The sequence below is a fragment of the Phocoena phocoena genome, chromosome 17 (genome assembly GCF_963924675.1).
Source record: "Phocoena phocoena chromosome 17, mPhoPho1.1, whole genome shotgun sequence".
NCBI lineage: Eukaryota > Metazoa > Chordata > Mammalia > Artiodactyla > Phocoenidae > Phocoena > Phocoena phocoena.
The window spans coordinates 79,476,288-79,500,679 of NC_089235.1; the positions used below are offsets into that span (position 1 = coordinate 79,476,288).

Sequence of the window (24,392 nt, forward strand, 5' to 3'; positions counted from 1 at the left end):
GCCTCCTCCAGGAAGCCCTCCGTGCTTTAGCAGCCTGCACCTTCATTTATTCCCTTTGCTTCCCTCCGTGACCTCTGAAGCACCGGCTCCCTGAGGACGGGCACTTTGCTCACTGCTGCCCCCAGTGCCCGGCGCCTTCCATGGCAGGTGGAGGTGCCGCCCGTGGCTCTTGCCCGCATTGACCAGCAGCGTCCCTGGATAAGCGGGTCTCCTCCTCCTCCTCTGGCAGCTCCTTTCTGTTGACCAGCTCTGGGCTGGCTGCTCGCGCGGCCCCTTGCTTGGAGCCTCCCTTACCGTCCCCTCTGAAAAGTCCGAGGCCGTAATTGTTCATTTCCCTTTGGTGGAGCACGCTGGTCTCAGTGATGAGGGAGTGGGGGCCTGACCCCAGCTTGCCCCGGACATTCAGGGTGTGCAGGTCACGGTGACTCAGGACAGGTCTGGACACCAGGTGACCCACTTAGGCCAACAGTGGGCTCTTAACGACAGATTCTGGCTAGGAGGGCCTGCAGCGTATTCTCGGGCCCAGAACTCCACGTTTTTGAGTCTTCACCCAAAACGGGCATAGAGAGGGTGTCAAAGGTCAGAGGAGAGGCTGGGCCCCAAGGCTGGCTGCTGGCAAGGCTGCCCCGAGCCGCTGTCCCTTTTCCGGCTCGCAGATGAGCCTGTGCTCTTAGGAGCACCCCCTCCCACACTGCAGGCCCTTCCCCACGGCACGTGGGCCCGTGTGCATCCGGGGCAGGGCTGCCCCTCGCTGAAATGCCGCCCTGGTGGGACTCAGCCTCACCTTCCTGGCATCGCGGTCACGGGGGGCGGGCTGCCCATCGACCGCCTCTGCTCTCACTCCCCAGGTCCAGGACGCTGTGAAGTGCCGCGTGGTGGATCGCCAGGAGGAGGGCAACGGGGACTCGGGGGGCTCCTTCCAGAATGGCCACGCCCAGCTCATGGTAGGGCTCGGGGCCGGGACGCAGGCTGCCCCTGCTTGGCACCCCCACTGGGCGTCTCCACCAGGCCCCAGCAGCCCAATTAGGAGGACCTCCAAGCCCAGTTTAAGGTTGGGGAAACGGAGGCTCGCCGAGGTGAAGTCCCCAGTCCAGGGTTTGGGGATGGGCAGGGTCCAGGTGACGAGGGATCTGGGCGGGGCTGGCGTCCACCCAAGCTTACCCCCTGGTACCAACTGTGCCCTTTGGCCAGACACCACTCTCTGGGTGTCCGGCCCTCATCTCGGCTCCTGCCCCACTCTGTATGTCTTCCAGACTTCTCGTTGCCCTCCACCCGGGACGGGCCCTAGCCTGTCCACTCACTCCCCACCCCACCATGGCCTCGTCCTCAACCAGATCCTCTAAGGACCTGACTCCCTGGTCTTCTGGCATTACACACACTGTCCAGCCCCAGGCACTGCACACCCTTGTCTGCTCCTGCTGCCCACTTTGTAGGTGTCACCTCCTCCAGGCAGCCCTCCCTGACCCCCATCAGGCCACCTGTTCAGACGTTGGTAACGTCCTGGGGGAATTCCCTGTGCTGTCATTGATGCCTGCCACCCGCTGGGTGCCCCCTGACAGGTGGGAGGTACTCCTTCAGTCTTTAGGTTGCTGGCCACCTCATGACGGTTGTGAGGGTCACAGGCAGGGCCTTGGCAGAAGCCAGCAGCCAGGCTCAGGGAGGCGTTTTCAAGGGTGAGGCGGGGGCCCACGGTGGGAGGAAGCCAGGTTCTGGACCTCCTGACACTTCTCCTGGCCTGATCCCTGACCTCTGGGCAAAGATCTTGTGATCTTCCCGACAACCTGACGTCTGCGTTTCCCAGGAAGGAACTTCCAGGCTTGACTGAGGGCCCCGCCCCACAGTCCCTGGAGAAGGCCACCTTCCAGCCTGGGGTGGCCCGAGCTGGGTTCCCCAACCGGCCGAGCTCCCTGAGGGCGGGGCCGAGGTCACGCACTTCCGCCTCCCCCAGCTCCTAGCCTGGGACGGGGCAGGTGTGGCAGCAGGCACCACGGCCAGTGCTCCAGGGGTAGCTGGTCCCGCCCTGGCACTGGACATTTGCGTCCCGACCCCACTCTGCCTCTGCTGGGCCAGCTGGTCTCCATTTCCTCATCCCCAGGTCTGTGGTGAGGACCAAAGGTGTGACGTGGGACAGGACCCCCCCTCCCGGCACATCAGTGGGTGGCGGTGGCCTGGGCAGCGGGGCCTCTGGCGTGGGGCCCTCTGTGTGTCCCGTCCCCCTGGAGGGACTCGAGGCCAAGGGCGTGAGTGAGCTGTACCTAATCCACGCGTGCGCTGGAGGGAGAGCGCACTCTCACGTGCGTGCACGTTCACACGCCCACAGCTGTGCACACGCGGCGCACAGGGGCACACGGGGCTTCGCTGTGGGTGAACACGTCGGCCCGTGGGCACCCTCGGCCCTCAGGAGCGTGTGCGTGCGCGCGCACACACGGCATCACACGCGCCACTCCGAGGTGTGGCTGCAGCTCCAGGGCAGCCCCTGCCCGCTCGCCTTCGGGCTCACTCTGCCCCGTCTCTGCCTTGCAGACCGACTTTGAGAAGGACGTGGATCTGGCCTGTAGATCAGGTGAGCGCCTGACAGGTGAGAGCGACAGGCGGCCTTCCCCGGGCCCACTGCCTTTTCTTTTCTCCGTGCGTCTGTCTGCTTGTCTGCTTGTTCGTCCTCATCCCACCCCTGCCAACCACCTCCATGCCTCCCATCCCCCAGCCGCTCCCCTGAGGCTGCCAGCAGGTCTGTGGGGGCAGGAGCAGAAGCCTCCAGAAGACTGTCCTGGGGCTCAGGCCTGGCACGTGCGCTGCATGTCCAGTGGTGGTGGAGCCCTTAGCGCTGGAAGGAACCACCTGGGGCCTCCCCCGCCCCAGCCCTGGCCGTCTGCTCTCCCTCAGCACGCCCCCAGCCCTCAGCCCACCAGCCTCCTTGTAGGGACAGTGAGGCTGGGCCAGCTCTGTGAGTCCTGGAGCTGCCCTGCCCCCTACCCCGCCTCCACCCCTCCCCCACCCTACCTGCCCTCCCTCAAGGGCCCATGTTCTGTGTTGCCTCCTTTTCTTCACTGTTACTCCAGCCATGGAGGAGGGTTTGGTCGAGCTTTCAGATTGGGGGCCGTTAGTGGAAGCAGGAGGAGAGCAGTGAGAAGGACCCACTGCTGAGCCCCAGGCTAGCCATGAGCTTCTTGGAAGAAGGTGCAAAAAGGAACCAGTCGCCTAATAGAAGGAAGCTGCCAGGCATCGTTATGAGTCGGGAGCTTGGGGCAGTGAAAGGCAGTGTCTGGGGCTGTGGACCACTAGCTGGTTTTGGTTCCTCTGCTCTGTCAGATATTTGTGGAGCATCTTTCCTAGAGAGAGCCAGGGGGAGGGGCTTACAGCCCTGGGTGGGGAGAGTCTGCTGCTGCCAGGTGGACCCCAGGAAGCCTTCCTTGAGGAGGTGACCTCTGGCTTGGGCTGGACAGGACGTGAACAGAGCATCCTTCCTGCCCCATCTTAGTCTTGTGTGCTCTAGCCAACCTCCCTGAGAGGAGAGGTGACCCCAAGACTTAGGGGCCCTTGGGGGCTTGGGCACAGCCCTGTGTAGTACCGGCCTCTCTGAGCCTCCAGTTTCTTCGTCATTAGTAACATGGCCCAGCCTGGCCCTTGGGCTCGAGAGGAGTGAGCGGCCTGCAGCTGTGGGTGGGTGGTGCTGGGTGGAGAGAAGGCAGGGACCGGCACGGGGCAGCTGGGGGCCCCGGCGAGCGCACAGGAGGCCTCCTGCAGCTGGATCTGAGCAGGGAAGGCCCACGGGGCTCGACACTGGCTCTGACGTAGACAGCCGGCAGGAAGGGACACACAAGGGAGAGGCAGCGAGGGAGGGAGCCTTTTCTGACCCTGACGCTGACCCTGATGCGAGGGGTGGGAAGCAGGTTTGGCAGGGAAGATGGTAGGTTCATTGGGCCACGGGGACCGGGGGCAGGGCAGGACTGCAGACCTGGGTGCTGGTGTTGGCATCCGGAGGGTGGAGAAGAGAAGGGCCCCGAGACCTCTGGCCATCAGGGAGGCGGAGCAGGAGGACCAGGGCGGGCAAGTGACCAGCCGCCTGGGCAGCTCGGAGGGTGTGTGCTGAGTAGGTGGGCCGCGGGGAGCAGCTGGTGAGCTCTGGAGGCCGGGCCAGGGTGGACGTGGGGGCCTGTCCACCCAGCAGTGCCAGCGTGGAGAGGGTTTCCAGAGGATCAGCCCCTAGTGGGCTGTGGACTGCAGCTCTGGGCCCTCTGTGGGCCAGTGGAGGCCGCACTGACTGGCAGGGGCGAGCCGGGCGGTTGGCAAGCCTGAGCCCAGGTCGGAGGTCCAGGCAGCCTGGTTCCCACTGCTGAACAGAAGAGAGGCTGGGCCCCCGGGAACAGCTCTCCCGCCCGCAGTGAGGGGCTGGGTCCCTACACTTCCAGGCGGCCCGGGCCGCCTCTCACTTGCCCTTCCCAGCTACTGTGGGTGGAGGTCATTTGTCCTCTTGTGGAGAGGACAGAGAGGCGCCCCTGCGTCCCAGCCTTGTTTGCAAGGACAGAGAAGCTGCTGCAGCACCGAGCCCGGGGCGGGTGCCCAGATCCGCCAGCAGGTCAGACCCAGCGGGACCCGGAGCCCCCCTGCCTCCGGCCGCCCTGACCCCCTCGCCTGTCCCTACAGTGTTGAACAAAGACATTGCAGCCTGCCGCACAGCCACCATCACGGGCACGCTCAAGCGACCGTCTCTGCCCGAGGAAGAGAAGCTGAAGCTAGCCCGCGCCAAGGCGCCCCCCAACTTCAACAGCCTGCCGGCCAACGTGTCCAAGCTGCACCTGCACGGCTCGCCCCGCCGCCCGGGCGGCCCTCTGCCCGACTTCCCCAACCACTCGCTGACCCTCAAGAAGGACAGGGTGCCCAAGTCGTCCTTTGTTGGCGATGGGGACATCTTCAAGAAGCTGGACTCGGAGCTGAGCCGAGCCCAGGAGAAGGCCCTGGACACGAGCTACGTGATCCTGCCCACAGCTACAGCCGTGCTGCGGCCCAAGCCCCAGGAGGAGCCCAAGTACAGCATCCACATCGACCAGATGCCCCAGACTCGCCTCATCCACCTCAACATGGCGCCCGACGCCGGCCTCCCCGCCCGCAGCCCGCCCTCCCGCCAGCCCCCCGAGGCGCCCCCCACCCAGCCCCCCCCGCCCCCGCCCCCGCCGCCCCCGCCCCCTCAGCAGCCCCTGCCCCCGCCCCCCACCCTGGAGTCAGCGCCCCCCAGCCTGGGGGAGCCTGGGGAGCCCGCTGCCCACCCGGGGCCCAGCACGGGGGCTGGGACGAAGAATGAGAACGTCTCCACCTTGTCCGCGAGCTCCCTGGAGGTAAGGGCAGCCTTGGGGGCTAGTGGACAAGGGACAGGTGCGTTGTGGGCACTGCGGGTTTGGGCGGTGACTCCACAGGTGGGGCTCGAAGCCAGCCTCAAGGAGCCCAGACCTGGGAAGCCCGGGGGCCGGCATCACCCCTGTTGGAATGAGTCCTGTTGGCAGGAAGGGAACCTGAGGCCTGTGTAGGGGAGGACTTGCCTTCCCCTTCCCTTCCCCTTCCCCTTCCCCTTCCCTTCCCCTTCCCTTCCCCTTCCCTTCCCCTTCCCTTCCCTTCCCCTTCCCCTCCCTTCCCCTTCCCTTCCCCTCCCCTTCCCTTCCCCTTCCCCCTTCCCTTCCCCTTCCCTTCCCCTTCCCCCTTCCCCTTCCCCCTTCCCCTTCCCTTCCCCTTCCCCTTCCCCTTCCCCTTCCCCCTTCCCTTCCCCTTCCCCCTTCCCTTCCCCTTCCCCTTCCCCTTCCCCTTCCCTTCCCCTTCCCTTCCCCTTCCCTTCCCCTTCCCCTTCCCCTTCCCCTTCCCCTTCCCCCTTCCCTTCCCCTTCCCCCTTCCCTTCCCCTTCCCTTCCCCTTCCCCCTTCCCCTTCCCTTCCCCTTCCCCTTCCCTTCCCCTTCCCCTTCCCCTTCCCCTTCCCCTTCCCCTTCCCCTTCCCCCTTCCCTTCCCCTCCCCTTCCCTTCCCCTTCCCCCTTCCCTTCCCCTTCCCCTTCCCCTTCCCTTCCCCTTCCCTTCCCCTTCCCTTCCCCTTCCCTTCCCCTTCCCTTCCCCTGCGGGCGAGTGGCAGGGCTCTGCCTGGAGGGGGCAGCACCTACCTGTTCTCCAGCCACGCTCCACGCACCGCCGGGCCTGCTGGGCCACCGTGACTGGGAGCTTGCGCCTGTGCTGAAATGGCCACTTGTCAGGCGGTCGCCCTCGGTGGTGGCCTCACCCATCACTTAAGGGCTCGAGAGCTTTCGGCCTGGACACTGAGCTACACTTGAAGCGGCTTGAGTCTAGTTCCTTCCATGGTTGAGCACTCAGCGGCAGCAAGGCTCCCTTAGACCAACCGAAAACCTGCAGTTGAGCCCCGAGCCCTGCTCAGCCTGTAGGACAGGGGCTCAGAGACGGCAGGGGTGGGGAACAGCCAGGCCCAGCACCCTCGGGGAGCCCCACCCTCCCCAGGCGGGGTTGCCACCTCCTGGCTCATGGCCTCTGGTGAATGCAGCCCCGGGTTCCAGCTCTGTGGCCGGCCAGCAGTGCCACAGCCCTGTGTCCAGGTCTCCTTGTGCCCGGGAGCGTGTCCTGGGCCGCCTGAGCTGGATACCCTTGCCCAGCCCCGGCACTGGCCTCAGGGTGGCACAGAGGTGAATGAGGGTTCGCCCACAGGATGCCCCTGCCTTCTGGGTCCTTGGGCTTCTGTTTCCTTACGTCCAGTGGCCCTTCTTTCTATCCACCCTCTTCCTCCAGGGCCCCTGGCTGGGCTCCCGGTGTCTCCGGGCAGGGTTGGCCTACAGGGGGCTTGGGCACTGAGACCGATAGCTTCAGTGTAGTCAGAGGTGTGTTTGCCAGGACCAAGGGTGAGCAGGGGTGAGGGGGTGCCTGGCCTCCCTCATCCTCAGGCAGGACCTTGTGGTCTGGGGGATTTGGGGAACTGCTTGCGAACGTGCATAAATCCCTTCTCCCACAGCGGCGGAAATCGCGCTATGCGGAACTGGACTTTGAGGTGGGTCCTGGCGTCCCCTGTCCCGATTACCTGCGCCCAGGCCTTCCAACAGGCAGGGAGGGGCTGGGGAGGAGGACCCTGCCCTGACGGGGAGGCCAGTCCCCAGGAGCCTCCGCTGGGCGGGGGCGGGGCAGGGCAGCCCGTCTCCCGGCTCAGGACCGCCGCCCCTCCTCCCCCCGCAGAAAATCATGCACACCCGGAAGCGGCACCAGGACATGTTCCAGGACCTGAACCGGAAGTTGCAGCACGCCGCCGAGAAGGACAAGGATGCGCCGCTGGGCCCGGACAGCAAGGTCTGGAGGGCGGGGCTGAGGGTGGGGAGGGGGTGGGGGGCAGGGTCTCAGGGGCGGAGCCTGGGCGGGGCTGTGGGACAGCCCTTAGGTAAGCTCTTCTCTTCTTCCTCCGGCCCTACTTCGTTCGTTCATTTGTTCCTTCACTCAACCTTTCCCAAGGACTGGCCTGACCCAGCCCATGCTAGACCCTAGAGGGACAGGGCAGGTGGATGGGTCTGTCCCAGGGGCCATCTAGAAGCTGGGTTGTGGCTGGGCTGGGGGAGCCTGGGTAAGCTGGACTCAGAGCCAAGCGAGGGGTGCTGGGTGGGAGGTGGCCTCCAGCTGCCCTTCCCTGCAGGCCAGCCCGACTCACCCAACGGCAGGGGTCGCGACCCTCGCACGGTCCAGGAAAGGCTCTGCGCCCGCGCTCACCCGTCCGTGCCGGGGTCTCCTTGCCGCCCGCACCTACCTGTCTGGTCCCTTCCTCACTATCTGCCTTCTTTTCTCCACTCCCCATCTGTTCTGCTCTGTGTCTCTACGTCGGGGCCCTCACCCCCTCCGCTGCCCGCCGGCCAGCAGCCAGAAAAGCAGCAGACGCCCAACAAGCGGCCCTGGGAGAGTCTCCGAAAAGCGCACGGGCCCCCCGCCTGGGTGAAGAAAGAGCTGGAGCCGCTGCCGCCATCACCGCTAGAGCTGCGGAGCGTGGAGTGGGAGAAGTCGGGCGCCACCATCCCGCTGGTGGGTCAGGACATCATCGACCTCCAGACCGAGGTCTGAGCGGGCGGGCGGCGGCCACGCACCGGGCCACGGAGGAGGGATGCTGCTCTGCCCGCTCCTGCCACAGGACGGGCACAGACACGCTCACGGGCGGCGGGCAAGGCCCGCGCCCCGGCCTCAGGGCGCTCGGACGGCGGCCAGGCAGAGGCCCGCAGTGCTGGGACCAGAGCCAGACGGGACAGGAGGCGGCGGCCCCGGTGGGCACAGGGCTCCAGAGGCCCGAAGGTGCCTCAGACTCTGCCCTCCTCCGGCCCAGCCCCGGCGGGCGGGCAGGCCGCCGTGGACAATGGCCAGGCCGGGTGTGGCCAGCATCCCTGGGGTGCCCACCTGAGCTGCTGCAGCAGAGGACCAGCCTGCTTGGCCTGGCCAGCCTGGCACCGTTTTTTAGACCCCCCCATCCCTCGGGAAGCAGCCAGCCCCCCCGCACCCTTCCAGGGCCCAGGGGCCCCTCCCCAGACCCAGGCGGAGAGCACAGCCCTCCCACCTACACCACCCCAGGGGCAGGACCAGAAGCCCACTCCGGGAAGAAGCAGGGGTGGGGAATCTATTTTTTCTCTCCTTTTCTTTTCTTCAATAAAAAGAATTAAAAACCCACGTCCTCACTGTGTGGCCCTCCTCTGTGCGGCACGCAAGCCAGCACCCTGGCGGGCTGGGGGTGGTCTTTGCTGACCTCGGTCCCTGGGTCCGGGGGGACTGGGGAGGCCTAGTGGGCACCACGCCCTGCCTGCGGTCAGGCCCATTTCTGAGCCTGAGCTCTGAAATGCTCGCCCAGAGAGTGCAAGTGTGGGATCCTGCCTCTCCTCCGTGCTTCCAGCAGGGGGCAGCCGGAGCTTGCCGCAGGGAGCTGGCTAGAGAACTTCCAGGCTTGGGGGTGGAGGGCGGCTATGCAGATCCCCTCCCCTCAGGCTGTGCACCCCACCCCGGGAAGCCAGACAGAACCCCTGGGCTCCGAGAGGCAACAGACAGAGGCCGCCTGTCCAAAGAGGAGGTGTGCAGGTGGGCCATTTGGAGGCCCAGCACCCCGAGATTATGGGCCCCCAACCGTGTGATCCAAGATGAAACCGATGGCAGGCCCAGCAGAAAGGCCGGGGGCCCTGCCTGGCACGGGGTTCCCATGGCGGCCTTGCTCTCCCCATTCAGGGCTCAGCTTGTGGGAATCTCACCCGGCGTGGATGCGCCTGTGACCCACCCCCCATCCAGAGTCCTCACCAGCAGGTGAAGATGGGATGGGGAGGGGCTTGCTGGGTGCTGCCTCCTGCGTGAGTGACCACAGTGACCATGGGTGATCACGGATGACCGAGGATGGAGAGAGACACTGGTGACCACGCATGCCTGGGAGGGGCTGAGTGACTGTGACCGTGAGTGACCACAAGTGGCCCTACATGAGTGGACAACAGCGAGGGAGGGAAGTGTGGCCACAGCAGCAGCCGCAGGAGGATGTGATGCTAAGCCCTCCGGTCACACGCGGCCAGCGCTCGGGAACCAGCGCTTCACGACGGCACATAGCGTCTGAGTCCGATTCTCAACACTTCAAAAAGCCAAAATTGGTGAGATTTGGCAGCAAGACCTGACCCAAACTGAGGCTTGTTATAGCTCATTTGAACCACTAAATGCACGTGTGCACATTTTAGCGTGTCCCCCAGGGTGTTCAGTGAAATCTCACACACGCACTGCACTAGCTCTAAACCCAGAGAGTCCCGAATTCCAAGCCCATCTGGTCTGGGGTATTCAGGTGAGGGCCGTGGCCTGCGCTGGCTTCCTCACCCTCTGGCTGTTACAGAAGGAAGCCAGAGGGTACCTAGGAGCAGAGGGTCCAGGTGGACGATGTCCCGAGCCCCCAGCGACGCCCTCTGCTAAGGTAGCACAGAGCACCAGGCCAGGGTCTGCAAGGCTGGCTTTCTGCAGAGGGCTCACCACCGTCCTTGTGGAGTGACCAGCGCGAGGTCTTGCCAGCTCCCTGACCTCCCTTGCCCTGTTCATGCCCAGCACCACGTGCAAAAGAAAAACTGAAAGAAAAAAAAGACAAGAGGCACCCAAACCACACACTCCCTGCCTCCAAAAGGAGTGACTCCGGTGGTGTGAACCGCTGGTGTCAGGGCTTTGGAGTGGGACCAGGCTCAGGGGTCAGCATGTGACCAGGGTCAGGGCTCAGCATGGAACAAAAGTCAGGGTCAGCATGTGACCAGGGTCAGGGCTCAGAGTGGGACCAGGGTCAGGGCTCAGGGTGTGACCAGGTCAGAATCATTCTGTGACCAGACTCCGATTTCCCCTCCATCCTAGGTCCTCTTTGCAAGAAGACTGTGTCTTTCTGAGATAGCCACACACTTTGTTCTGCCTGGGCCCCACGTTCACAGCGGTTCAATGCTCTGTGACAGCCTGGCATGGTGACCAGTCACAGAAGTTGCTCTCTGCTCTCTTGCTCGCACTGCAAGAAGCCTGCCAGGGATGTTCCCACAAGACTTGCCAAAACCCTCGGGCCCTGCCTCGGGTCCTCCATCACCTTCTGGTGGTGAGCCCTGTGCTGGGCAGCATTTCGGGCCAGAGACAGTGAGGTGCTCAGAGCTGGGGCAGGGACCACTGCAGGTTGAGGTTTGCCTCTGTATTCATCTAGCTGTTCAGACTGCTGGGCTCCCGACGCGGGACAAGGGCACTGGTCCTGATGGATCTGCAGATGGGAAAGCTGAAGCTCACGGCGGCGAGGGGATGCTGCCGCTGCTTCACATGTAGTGAGGGTGGGACTGCGTCTGAACCCAGCTCTCCTGGTTCTAATTCCTGGATCCTCCCCTCAATGGGTAGGCTACCCAAGGGCAGCCACGCCACCTGTCACTGGTGAAGCTGAGAACACGTCCTCTGCTACCCTTCATCTGCCATCAGCAGCACCACCATGCCCAAGGGGGGTGGGGCTGAGTGTGGTGTGGTTACCATGACGAGCAGGGACATATGCAGCCCAGGGTGCTGGTAACAGCTCTGTGGCTGGAGCTGCAGGTCTTCGTGGTCATGCTGGGGGTGGTGATGCTGCTGATGGTGGTCGTGGTGGTGAAGGTGGTGGTGATGGTGGTGGTGGTGGTGGTGGTGGTGGTGGTGATGCTGGTGGTGGTGGTGATGGTGGTGGTGGTGGTGGTGGTGGTGGTGGTGATGCTGGTGATGCTGGTGGTGGTGGTGATGCTGGTGGTGGTGGTGGTGGTGATGCTGGTGGTGATGGTGATGCTGGTGGTGGTGGTGGTGGTGGTGGTGGTGGTGGTGGTGATGGTGGTGGTGGTGGTGGTGATGGTGGTGGTGGTGGTGGTGATGGTGGTGGTGGTGGTGGTGGTGATGGTGGTGGTGGTGGTGGTGGTGGTGGTGGTGGTGGTGGTGGTGATGGTGGTGGTGGTGATGGTGATGCTGGTGGTGGTGGTGATGGTGGTGGTGGTGGTGATGCTGGTGGTGATGCTGGTGGTGGTGGTGGTGGTGGTGGTGGTGGTGGTGGTGGTGGTGGTGATGGTGGTGGAGCTGGTGGAGCTGCAGGTGGAAGTGGTGATGGTGCTGGAGAGTGACTTTGGTGCTGACTATGCCGAAGATGGCAGCCACCATGATCTATGTTGCTGATGGTGAGGCTTCTGGGATTGAAAATAGGATCTCACCAGGTCACCTTGTCCCAACGCCCACAGACTGGGAGCATGTGGAGGGTGAATGGGTTGGTAGGTGGAAGGAGGGATTCATAAGGACAGTGACTAGAGCCTCTGAGTCACCTGGGGTGGAGCCACCAGGAGTGGCAGCTGCCAGGTGCTGGCACGCCATCAGCACCCACACTCCTGAGACGGGAGGCAGCTCCTCACCTGGCTTCCACCTGCTCACTCCCTTTCGTGTCACCAACACCAACAGTGCAGGAGCAGAGGGAGACCCAAGAAGTCCCCCACCCTTCCCTGGGGCGGCCCTCCCTCCAGGCAGGTAGAGACATTTTCTGGCCAAACCTGGTCACCCGCCTCTCCGCGCCTACTTCCTGTCCCCAACGCAGTCACAAACACACTCTCTGTCGGGAAGTCCTTCCTGTGGTCTAAAGTCATGCCACAGTGGGAAAGCTTCGTGTCCGCATTAGATGACATGCACTCAGTTCTCACCCTCCCCCCAGCCTGGCAACCAGTCCCTCAGTGCCGTCTGGGCTGCTCCAGGACCACCAGTAGGGCACCCCACAGCCTCTGCTGGCTCCTCTAGGTCTCATTCGAGAGGAAAGACAGAACCCCCAAGGCTTCCCACAGCAAATCCACCGTGTGCTTCATGCTCCAGGACTTGTTCCAGAATCTTCCACTAGCTGGGAGTGTCCTTCCCAGCCCTGCTCCATCCGTCCCCAGCTCACTGTGCCCTCCTGAAACCAGGCCCTGTGTCGGAGAATGTAGGGCTGGGAGAGCTGCCACCTCCCTGCACCTTCGCTGTGTGACACCCCGAGGTGACAAGGCAGCTGGGGTCCCACTTAAGAAGCCCGGAAAGTGCCACATCTCGGCCATCCTGCCGCCCTGGGAGGTGACCAGGCCGCTCTTTCTGATAAACATAAAATTGGAGGCCTGAGCTGCCTGCCATCCTTCCCAGGCCCCAACAAGTGTCCTGGCTCAAGGCATTATCCTCTCACTCCCAGGCCCTGGGGAGGGCATCAAGGCCCTGCCTGGAGCTGCCCCCAGACCTCAGAGTGCACCAGTCAGGGAAGTGAGGGTTCAGCTCTGCCACCTGCTGTCTGCGGCCGGGGAGGTCTCTCACGCCCCGCAGAGTGGGGATTCCGCAGCCCCCTCCCTGCAGACCCATAGGAGCTGGTGGGGGTGAGTCTGGCCCCTGCAGGACGTCCTCCGATGCGTCCCCGCTTGCTGCACCCCTGCCCACTGGGGCGTCCATTCCCCCGGCCGGGTCTGCTCAGAGAGGCCTGGTCTCCCCCGCAGCGCAGGTGTGGGGAGCAGGGCCGAGCTGCTGAGACCCCTCCGGGCCCGCAGTCTGACTCCATGCTTCTCCGCGCGTGGGTAGCAGCAGCTCCCCGAGTTATTTTGTCAGGCCCTAAAAATAACCAGGAGAGGAGGGGTGTCTCTGAATACTCCTGACTGTGCCAGTCGCTGCCCCACTCGGAGCGGAAGCGCCTCCAAATAAGGCCTCAGCAGAGTCGGAAGCGAGCCCCCAGCTGGCACTGCTCACGTCAGCTCCCAGCTGTGCAGCTCCAGAAACTTCCTCCCAGGGATGCCAGCCCCGGGGCTCTCCCAGAGGGCAGTCGGGCCTGGGGCGGGGTGCGGCCCAGGGGTCCTGGAAGTCGGGCTCAGGCTGGATGCCCAGAGCCTACCTGGGCTGGGCACCGCTGCTTGATGAAAAAGCACTGGCTCCCAGAATTTAAAACACAGAACCTACATTGACTGGTCTGGAAACCTGCCTTTACACTGTGGAATCTTAGCACCATCAAGTTCAGACCGCTCCCCCCAGCTCAGGGGACAGGAGGGCCCCTCTCCTGCCTCCTCCCCACACCCACAGCCCCAGCCGCCCTCCCAGCCAGCAGGGACCCCGACTAGGGATGGGGACGGCCCGCCGCCGGGGAGGGGTGCCCAGCTGGCCCAGGAAGGCGGAGGAGGTGTTGCTCAGAATGCTTTCCGGGAGCCATGTGGACCCCGCCCCAGCGGGAGTCAGCCTGAGGCAGAAGACAGCGCCCCGACAGCTCCCTCCTCCCTCGCCATTTCGAGTTCCTTGGGTGGCAGATGGTGGGTGGGGGTGGCCTCAGGGGCCCCCGTCCCCTCGCAGTTGTCCTCGTCTGCCAGCCCCACGCCTCACCTCCTGTGTCCTTCTAGATCCTTTCCAGGCTAAGTGTCCCCCAGCCCGTAGAGGGGAAGCAGCTGACAGACTCCACTCCAGTCTCTCCTAAAGGCAGCCTCTGCACTGGAGGGGAGTGGGGGGGCAGGGGTCCAGGACAGGAAAAAGGAGAGACGGAGAGATGCTGGGGTGCCGATTCTTCGGAGGAGAGGAAGGGGAGGCCGGCTGGTGATGGGACCCTGAGAGCCGGCGGGGGCAGCCAGGACAGGGACGTGAGCCACCAAGGCTTCCTGGAGGACGGGACAGGCTGAGCCTGCAGCGCGGTGGGGCAGGAGCTGGACACCCAGGTGGGCTGCCTGAACACAGGCTTGGGGCCCGCTGGTGGGTGCAAGCACTTGAGAGGACAGAAAGTCCACTCTTGGACCCCGGCCCTGGGGAATGAGGAGCCTTCTGGGGCCCATCCCAGGTCACCACCTAGTGGCTAAGAGGGAGGTGTGGCCCGGGTCACACGCTGGGTCCAGGACTGCTGCTCAGCCAGCCCCAGAAACCCTGAGTCCCGTCCCCACGCCGACCCTTGCCAGCCCCCCGCAGTCTCCGCCCTCGGCTGCCAGACGCTCTCCTGGCCCAGTCTCGCTGGAGTTTCCCGTCCTTGCCCCTCCCTGGTCCTGAGTCTCTCCAGAGTCCCGCGTCTTGCATCAGGCTTTGGCCTGGGCGTCCGGTCCGCCTTAGGACAGGGGCCAACCCAAACCCCAGCAGGCACCCGGGATCCACTCTCCCAGCAGCCGCAGGGGCCTGAGAGGACCTGGGGGAGCAGCCCGCTGGAGCCTGCTGGGGAGGGTCCCCAGACCACCTTTACTTGCCTCCAAGTGTGCACCAGAGCAGGGGGACAGCAGAGTGAGGCAGGACGGGCAGAGGCCAGCGTCCAGGCTGTGGCATGGAACCACGTGCCAAGGGCATGGGCTGCTCTGGACATTCAAAGCCAAGGCAGCCTCAGTCCAGGCAAGTTGCTCCGCTGGTCTCGCCGGCCCATCGACGCGGTGCCTGCTGTGCACCAGGCCTGCAGGGGCGGTGACGGTGGGTGCAGGGCTCCTGGCAGAGGCTCCTGGAGCGGGTGGACCTCAGCGAGGACCAGAGCCATCACAGGACCGTCTGTTGGGACCGAGGGGTGGTGGCAGCGGGGCACACGCTGCTCCTATCATCCGCCTTCACAGAAGACCAGCCCGCAGGTAGGGGAGCGACAACACCGTGCTGGCCATCTGGGCACAACTGAACGCGCATTTCGCCTGCACCCAAGCCTGGCCCTGATGCAGGCTCAGGCCGGAGGGCAACAGCAGCTTCTCTTCACTCCACCTGCCCACCCCGCACCCCTCCCCGCCCCCCTCCCTGCACCCCTCCCCGGGCCCGGATGCCCTCCACTCCGTCTGTCTGCCCTTTACACCAGAGATTTGCCTCTCTTGACTCTCCCTCTCTCCCTCCCTCTGTCCCCCTCTCTCTCTCCCTCCCTCTCTCTCTCTCTCCCTCTCTCTCCCACTCCCTCTCTCTCTCTCTCTCTCTCTCTCCCTCCCTCTCTCTCCCTCTCCCTCTCTCTCTCCCTCCCTCTCTCTCTCTCCCTCTCTCTCTCTCCCCCTCCCTCCCTCTCTCCTCCCCCCTCCCTCTCTCTCTCCCTCCCCCCTCCCTCTCTCTCTCCCTCCCCCCTCTCTCTCTCTCCCATCCCTCTCTCTCTTCTCCCTCCCCACCCTCCCTCTCTCTCCCCCCCTCTCTCCCCCTCCCTCCCTCTCTCTCTCCTCCCCCCTCCCTCTCTCTCTCCCTCCCCCTCCCTCTCTTCTCCCTCCCCACCCTCCCTCTCTCTCCCCCCTCTCTCTCTTTCTCCCTCCCCACCCTCCCTCTCTCTCCCCCCTCTCTCTCCCCCTCCCTCCCTCTCTCTCCTCCCCCCCTCCCCTCTCTCTCTCCCTCCCCCCCTCTCTCTCTCCCATCCCTCTCTCTCTTTCTCCCTCCCCACCCTCCCTCTCTCTCCCCCCTCTCTCTCCCCCCCCTCCCTCTCTCTCCTCCCCCCCCCTCTCTCTCTCCCTCACCCCTCTCTCTCTCTCCCTCCCCCTCTCTCTCTCTCCCATCCCTCTCTCTCTTTCTCCCTCCCCACTCTCCCTCTCTCTCCCCCCCTCCCCCTCCCTCCCTCTCTCTCCTCCCCCCTCCCTCTCTCTCTCCCCTCCCCCCTCTCTCTCTCTCCCATCCCTCTCTCTCTTTCTCCCTCCCCACCCTCCCTCTCTCTTCCCCCTCTCTCTCCCCCTCCCTCTCTCTCTCCCTCCCCCCTCTCTCTCTCTCCCATCCCTCTCTCTCTTTCTCCCTCCCCACCCTCCCTCTCTCTCCCCCCTCTCTCTCCCCCCCCTCCCTCTCTCTCCTCCCCCCTCCCTCTCTCTCTCCCTCACCCCTCTCTCTCTCTCCCTCCCCCTCTCTCTCTCTCCCATCCCTCTCTCTCTTTCTCCCTCCCCACTCTCCCTCTCTCTCCCCCCCTCCCCCTCCCTCCCTCTCTCTCCTCCCCCCTCCCTCTCTCTCTCCCTCCCCCTCTCTCTCTCTCCCATCCCTCTCTCTCTTTCTCCCTCCCCACCCTCCCTCTCTCTCCCCCCTCTCTCTCCCCCTCCCTCTCTCTCTCCCTCCCCCCTCTCTCTCTCTCCCATCCCTCTCTCTCTTTCTCCCTCCCCACTCTCCCTCTCTCTCCCCCCCTCCCCCTCCCTCCCTCTCTCTCCTCCCCCCTCCCTCTCTCTCTCCCTCCCCCCTCTCTCTCTCTCCCATCCCTCTCTCTCTTTCTCCCTCCCCACCCTCCCTCTCTCTCCCCCCTCTCTCTCCCCCTCCCTCTCTCTCCCTCCCCCCTCTCTCTCTCTCCCATCCCTCTCTCTCTTTCTCCCTCCCCACTCTCCCTCTCTCTCCCCCCTCCCCCTCCCTCCCTCTCTCTCCTCCCCCCTCCCTCCCCTCCCTCCCCCTCCCCCTCTCTCTTCTCCATCTCCCTTAACTAGTCCTGCTTATCAGCATTTAATTACAGAACTATTCAGGCTTTCTGGTTCTTCCTGAGTCACTTTTAGTAAGGCAGGTATTTTTAGAAATTCATCTATTTCAACTAAGTTTTCAAATGTATTGGAATTAAATTGCTCATAATATCCCCGTTGCTTTTTGATTCTGACGTGTCTGTAGTTGGATCCCCTTTGTCATCCCTCGTTGTTTGAATCGTGCCTTCGCCCTCTCTTTTCTTTTGTTCTGGTTTTTCAGTTATAAAGCACAAACTCTGGGCTTGGTGTTTCACCTATTTTTTTATAATCACGGACCTCTTTGGGCTTGTGTCCCATCTTCTTTAGTGCTCTATATTGGCTCTGCTCTCACTCTACCTTTTTTTTTAAAAAAATCCTCTTTCCTGATTTTTTTGAAGTGATTACGTTTTTAAAATATTTAGTTTGAATCCACTTTTTTATTGGTCGGTAAACTACAGATTTTTTCTATTCCCTTTCAGCTTACCTTTGAAATTTAACCAGCTATATAACTTAACAAGGACTAAAATTTATCAATATATTACCCCCTTTCATACAATACAAGGACCTCAGAACATTTAAATAATTTTCTTGGGGCTTACATGGTAACATTTTCTATGATTTTTGTCCTGTATTTTTTTTTTTTTACTGCCATCAGTTAGACACTATTATCATCTTTGTAAAACAATAAGCGACATTTGGTTATATTTACTTATGTGTGTAACAGTTTCTTTGCTCACCATTTAACCGGGTTCTGCACCCAGTTCCGATTTGTGGGTGTGTAGGGGGGTGTTTCCCCACACCACCAACAAGTTATGCTCCAGACACCAGCTGGGTGTCCTGATTCAACTCAGTTCTGACCATCTATCTGGGATAGCACCAGATCCCACAGATTAAGGGCCCAGGCCCACAAGGCTGCCCCCTCAACCCACCCTTCAGACGCCCATCTCAAGTCCAGGTCATCACCTGTGCTTCTGACCACCGGCTACAGATTTAGGGTTGCCCCCACCTTGGGTTTGATTAATGTGCTAGAGCAGCTCTCAGGACTCAGAGAAACATTTTACTTGCTGGATCACTGGTTTGTGATAAAAGGGAAAGGCTCAGGAACAGCCAGCTGGAAGATGCATAGGAAAAGTACGGGGAAAGGGCCTGGAGCTTTCAAGGTCTCTCTCAACACCCTGCTCTTCTCAAATCTCCACGTGTTCACCAGCGTGGAAACTCTCCAAATCCCAACCTTTTGGGTTTGTGTGGAGGCTTCATTACAGAGACACGACCGATTAACTCTGGCCTTTGGCAGAAGATTCAACCTCCAGCCCCTCTCCCTTCCCGAGGTGGGGGTGGGATTGAAAGTTCCAGCCCTCTGATACCAAGGTTAGTTCTCCTGGCAACCAGCCCCATCCTCTGGTGGTCCAAAAGTCACCTCTTTAGCACACGAAAGACTCCTCTAAGCTGTCATCACTTAGTAATTTCCAAGGGTTTGGGGAGCTCTGTGCCGGGAAAAGGAGGAAGGCCAAATAATATGTTTCTCACTATAAATCACCGCATCACAGCACGCCATCTTGTTGATACATTTCATGCCTCCTTCCTTCTTCCTGAAGTACGTTTTTCTGAGTCCTTCAGTCTGTTGATGGTAAATGCTCTCTCTTCCTTCCACAAGTGGAGGATTGAAGTCTGGCACGTTATCACCATTGGCCCACGCGTGTCCCATTCTGGCTTATTTATGTGTTTATTTATTCTCTTTTATCCCCGTAATCCTCCCACCAACCTATAAGCAACTATCCTAATTTAGTTAATGTGCCTTTTTTGGTTTGTAAGTGCTCTTGGGGAAAAAAAAAGAAGTGTTTTCTGAAAGTTTTTTATTCTGAAATAATCTTAGCTTACAGAAGAGTTGCAGAGATAGGACTTCCCTGGTGGTGCAGTGGTTTAGAATCTGCCTGCCAATGCAGGGGACACAGGTTCGAGCCCTGGTCCGGGAAGATCCCACATGCTGTGGAACAACAAAACCCATGCGCCACAACTACTGAGCCCAAGTGCCGCAACTACTAAAGCCCGCACGCCTAGAGCCCGTGCTCCACAACAAGAGAAGCCACCACGATGAGAAGCCCACGCACCACAACGAAGAGCAGCCCCCGCTCGCCGCAACTAGAGAAGGCCCGCACGCAGCAACGAAGACCCAACGCAGCAAAATTAATTAATTAATATTAAAAAATATTCTTCTTTAACAACAAAAAAAGAAGAGCTGCAGAGATAGTATAGAGGGCTCCTTACACCCTTTGCAAGCTTCGTCTAATGTGAGCATCTTCTATAACCACGGTACAATGACCAAGGGTATATATTTTAAATTTATTTAAATTATATATCTCATTCTGTTTTTTACTTTTTTTTTTTTTACTTTTTTTCCACTAAGCACTTTTTTTCTTAAAGATCCATCTGGGTTGCTATGTGTGCATCTGATCTGTTATTTCTTTTTCTTTTTTTGACATAGTTTCTTTTAATAAAAACTCCTGCCAAACGTGTAGCACAGTTTACGTGAAGCTGTACATAACGGCATTCTCTGTGCATAATAACTAATGTTGATGTTTATCCTTGAATTTTACATTTTTTTATTCAACTTTGTTGAGGTACAACGTATATATAAGAAGCTTCACCCATTTTAAGGATTTGATGAGTTTTGACAACGTATAACTCTCGCAGCCAGTAGGACTGGGGTGGGGTCTAGAGGGAGACACTCATCACCTTCACACAAGTGGGGCCCGGAAGCGTCTGTTTTCTCATTGTTGAGTTTGAGTTCCTCGTATATTTTGGACAACATTCTTCATCAGATATATGTTTCGCCAGTATTTTCTCCCAGTCCCTGGCTGGTCTCTTCAATCTTCCAGCAGTATCTTTTGCAGAGCAGGATTTTTTAATTTTAAAAACAACTCTAACATTGTTTTTTTCTTTCATGGACTGTGCTTCTCGTGTTCTTTCTAAAAACTCATTGTCACATCCAAGGTCATCCAGATTTTCTCTACGTAAACTTCTAGTTTTATAGTTTTGTATTTTACATTTAGCTCCAAGATCCACTTGAGTTCATTTTTGTGAATGGCTGTGTCTGGATTCTTTTCTTTCTTTTTTTTTTGCTATCTATGTCCAATTGTTCCAGCACAATTTATTGAAAAGACTATCATTTTTCTGTTGAACTGACTTTTCCGCTTTATCGAATAGCAGCTGACTGTAATTGGGTGGGTCTATTTCTGGGCCCTCTGTTCTGTTCTATTGACCCATGTGTGGATTCTTTCGCCAATACCACAGTCTTGGCATTTTACGCTCGTCTGTCTTCCATTTCTCTGTCTAGGTTTCCGTTCATGGCACTGATTTTTAGATCATGGTTACAACAGTTGTTTTAAAGTCTTTGACAATTTCAACGTCCGTGTCATCTCTTAGTTGGTATCTGTTGAACGCCTTTTCTCTTGCAGTTGAGATGTTCTTGGTTTTTCATATGCCTAGTAATTTCGGACTGCATCCGGGACATTGTAAATATTTGGTTGTGAGACTCTGGGTCTTGTTCAGATTCCATGAAGAATGTTGATTTGGGGGTTCGTTTTTGTAGGCAATCAGCTGCCGGTCCCACTTTCTGTGAGCTGTGGTCCCACTTTCAGGTCAGAGAGGTTTCCAGAGCTATTCAGATGTGTCTTATGTATGCATCACCCACTGGCAAGTCTGGGACCTGAGCAGTGGTCTACCCTTTAGGTCAATTCTGAAAGGCTATGGTATGTTGTTTAGGGTCGGATGCAAACAGTGAGATCGGGGGAGCCCAAGGGTGCACATGCAACTTCGTGTGGTTGCTCCCCTGAACTCCACCCTCTGTGTGATCTCCCTATACTTTCTGGCTCTTAGGGGACCCCCCTACCCCCATCCTGGCCTTCTGGTTAGAAAGTTGGGCTTTTAGCTTCCCGCCCTGCTGTGCACCTTCTGCAACTGGTTCTTTCTCCCGCGCCAAGTGCCAAGACAATGGAAAGAGCAAAACAAAAAAGCAATGGGCCCTGTCTCCCCACACTCGCTTTTAGGTGCCTGTACTGCCAGAGGCTCGGTCACAGCCACGGCCTCATTGCAGATTTTCTGGGGCCTGGGGCAGAGAACAGAAAACAAACAAAAGCCTAAGGCATCCCCGCCTCTTCCCCTGCCACGTAGGAACCCAGTTTCCAGCTCTTTGGACCAGACCTCGAGGGTTTCTCTTGAAGCTCTTTCTGTCTACACCTGGTGAACGCATCCAGGTCTGGAAATACCAGAGGATAAAACAGGACATTTATCACCAGTTCAGCGGTACTTGGAGTTCCACAATCCACATGCTGGTATTCACTTTTCAAAGTCCTCAGAGAGCTGCTCCATGCACGTGGTCCAGGAATTTTAGCTGCATTCAGAGGACAGCAGTGTGGAGTGTCTCATTCCCTCTTGCCCAGATCGGGGCTGGTTCTCGTGCATTATTTCTTACTGTCTCGGGCGGGATCTGCGGTCTGTCCACTTCTCAAACGCTTCGCCATCACCAGCACTACTGTACCGTATATCCTCACAACGAGCGCCGTGTGGACTTGGACAGGGATTGCTTTGTTTTGTAAACTCAGAAGTGGGTCCCTGGGTTATCAGATATGTGTATTCTTAGCTTGGTGCAGGGGTCAGATTGCTCTCCACTTGCCCACACCAGTGTTTCTGAGAGGCAGCGATACATTAAAAAGTACGGTTATTGTACTTTATCCAAGATCTGGCTGTGTTTTGGTGGGAGGCATCTTCAGAGCATCTAGTCTGTGCGCCGCGGAGGTGGGAAACTTCCGTCCCCACCTGCTGAACCCGAAGTGCTCAGCCCTTTCGCCTTCCTCATCCCCAGCCTTGGGAGCGCTCTGCACAGCCCGCCCCCTGTCTGGCTGAAGGTGCCTCCGTTAGCGGCTCCTGAGGCCCCACGCTGCCCCGCTCCCTCCTCTCTCAGGCAGCGTCCCCGCTGGGCTGCTCTCCTCCATCCAGCCCTGACAAGCAGGAATTCCTCAGACACTGGCCGGCCTGCTCCTCCTTGGGGCCCAGGTGCACTGATGCTGCAGGCGCCTCTCCACAGCTCCCTCGCCAGGCCCACACCTGCTGCCCTCGGCTTCTCTGCCCAGCCAGGTGCACTGGTGCCCCCGCCCCTCAGCACCACCTTCACACGGAGCTTGGATGCTGCAGTGGGGCCGGCCGAGCACCCAAGGACCAGCGCTGTTAGGAGGAGTGCTCTGGCCTCCGTCGGGGAAGGGCCGTGGGGGGATTTTTTCCTGCCCAGCGCCCACGCGGGCCCACATCCTCAGCAGACGCAGGTCCAGACCCCCCAGGCGGGCATGCTCAGCTGCCAACCTGGTCCCGGCCCTTCCAGCCGGACTCCCACAATCCACCCTCCCTCCCCTCAAGCAGCACCTTCTGCCCAGATGGGCTCCCAGCTCAGCGCCTTCCAGCGCCCCCTGTCCCTCAGTGTGGACCTCCTCCAGGCCGGGGACAGCAGGCCCTTCCCACCGAGCTCCCTCCATGCCCTGGCTGGATGTGGAAGTCTCTGGGGATGCCGGGGCCTCGACACGGTCCATTCCCCACAGCTGTCCGGGGCGCGTCTGTGCTTCTCCCCAAAAGGGCCTGTGGTGCCCCGTGCAGACACGAACCGCGTCCCGGTCACCGTCCTCACTCGTTCATTGGATTCGCGTTCACTGAGGGATGACCTCGGGCCAGGAGCTTTCGGAGCAGCTGTAGATGCCATTCCCAGACCAGCCTCGGGGAGCCCGGGGGCCGTGGGGCACTGCTCGAGGGCCCCCCACCTGGGCCTGGGGCAGGAGGGGAGACCCCGAACTGGAAGTGGTGGAGTCTAGGTCGGGCAGCAGGACCGCTCTGGAAAGGGCCGGGCACTGCCCACTGGGCACTGGGGAGGCAGGGAGAAGACCTCAGGCCAGAAGGCAGTGGAAGGCGGGGACCAGACCGCCAAGGGTCCCAGGGCCACGCTCCGGAGTCAAATAGGATCCTGAGGGCAGGACAGGCGTGGGGTGGGACGTGCATTTAGAAATGCGTGGGCGCAGGGCGGGAGGCTCGTGGCCCTGGACCAACGTGAAGCATGTGGGAAGATTCTAGCAGTTGGGAGAAAGCATCCCTGGATCTGGAAAGGCCGGGGAGGGGCAGGGAGTGGGTGCCAAGGATGACCCCCAAGGCTCTGGGCCTAGTGCCCGCGGGTGAGTCCCTGGCTCGTGCGACCAAAGGAAACACCCAGCCGAGCTGCTGAGGACCCTGTCGCAAGGCTCTTTGGGCCCCAGGGCCAGTTAGTGTCTGGGTCTGGAGGGGAGGCCACCAGGGCCTGGCTGAGGAAGGGGCAGCAGGAGGGCGCGGGGGAAGAGCCCAGGGAGGCCGGAGGGAATTTGTCACATTTAATACCGAACCAAAAAACACAACACAACACAACGAAATCAACCGCAGCCATCAGCAGCCGCGAACTCGGAAGATCAGCACATACTGGGACGGTTCAACGATGTCTTCGAAGAAGCTCTTGTAGAATTTTCAGCTCACGGAGCCTGGGTCCTGCTTGAGCATCTCGAAGTCTGCAGTGGAGACCCAAGTGCCCAACTGCACAGCCGTTCCAGCCGCAGCGCGGCCTGCTGTGGTGCCGAGGGCAGGCACGGATGGAGGGGACAGGACCCTGCCCTGGAAACCTTGGTCTGTGCAGACACTGCCCTTCCAGGGGGTTCCGTCTCAGGGGTCCACGAGGGAGTCACGGCCTGTCCCCGGGCCCACGTGGGGTGTGTGTGTCGGGGGGTGGTCACGGCCTGTCCTGGAAGCAGTTCTCAAGGACAAGATGCTGGCCTGCCCGTGGGTGAGGCTGAGGCTGGACACAAGCCAGCAGAGGCCCCCCAGCGTCAGACGAGAGGCCCCGTGTGGGGTCCCAGCCCGGCTCAGAGTGGCCCCGTGCTTACGTTTCTTGAGGGTCTTCACGTCGCCCTTCTTCAGGCAGAAGCAGAGACCAGTGAAGCAGTCCTGCAGGATTCCCCCTGCATGGAGGGAGGGTGGAGGCGTGGCGCCCCGGCAGGCGAGCCGGGAACCGACAGGAGGCTGGCGTCTGGCTGACGGGACCGCCCGCTGGAGTGGACCCCAGGGCCCAGAAGTGTGGCTGCCACGTAGGCGGGGCGACGGCCGGCACCTACCGATGAACTGCATGGCCGTGAGCTTCAGGCGCCCGTCGGGGCTGTCCAGGTGCACCAGCGCCTGCATGAGAAACTGGTGGTAGCCGCTGAAGTTGCTTTCCACCCGGGGGGGAGGAGAGATGGAGTCGGCATCCAGCGGGGGCCCACGTGCCCCCCGGCCCTGCCTGAGGCCCCGGGCCTGGCAAGCACCCCACTCCCAACTGTGCTCGCGAGGGTGGAAGCGGTGCCCCCATGACAGTGTGCATTCCCCAAGCCCCGTGGGTATCCTGTGCCGATTCACAGGAAGATTCCAGAGAGGCTAGTGGTGCCCTGGCCACGGAGACTTCCTTCCCAACCCCAAGATCCAGGGGACGGGCGCCCGAGGAAAGAGTGCTG

The 24,392-nt window shown here is 60.7% G+C and overlaps 1 protein-coding gene across 3 annotated transcripts in view; it reads left to right on the forward strand.

Annotated features, from left to right (window-relative positions):
- The window catches only part of ADGRB1 (adhesion G protein-coupled receptor B1), a 70,991-nt gene extending 62,914 nt beyond the window's left edge, over positions 1 to 8,077 (forward strand). For all 3 annotated transcript variants that reach the window (XM_065895541.1, XM_065895540.1, XM_065895542.1), the window contains exons 25-30: positions 849 to 944; positions 2,524 to 2,563; positions 4,645 to 5,333; positions 6,993 to 7,028; positions 7,211 to 7,321; positions 7,880 to 8,077. In XM_065895541.1, the coding sequence (XP_065751613.1) occupies positions 849 to 944; positions 2,524 to 2,563; positions 4,645 to 5,333; positions 6,993 to 7,028; positions 7,211 to 7,321; positions 7,880 to 8,077 (1,170 nt within the window). The remainder of the gene's footprint in view (positions 1 to 848; positions 945 to 2,523; positions 2,564 to 4,644; positions 5,334 to 6,992; positions 7,029 to 7,210; positions 7,322 to 7,879) is intronic.
- Positions 8,078 to 24,392: the final 16,315 nt, after the last annotated feature.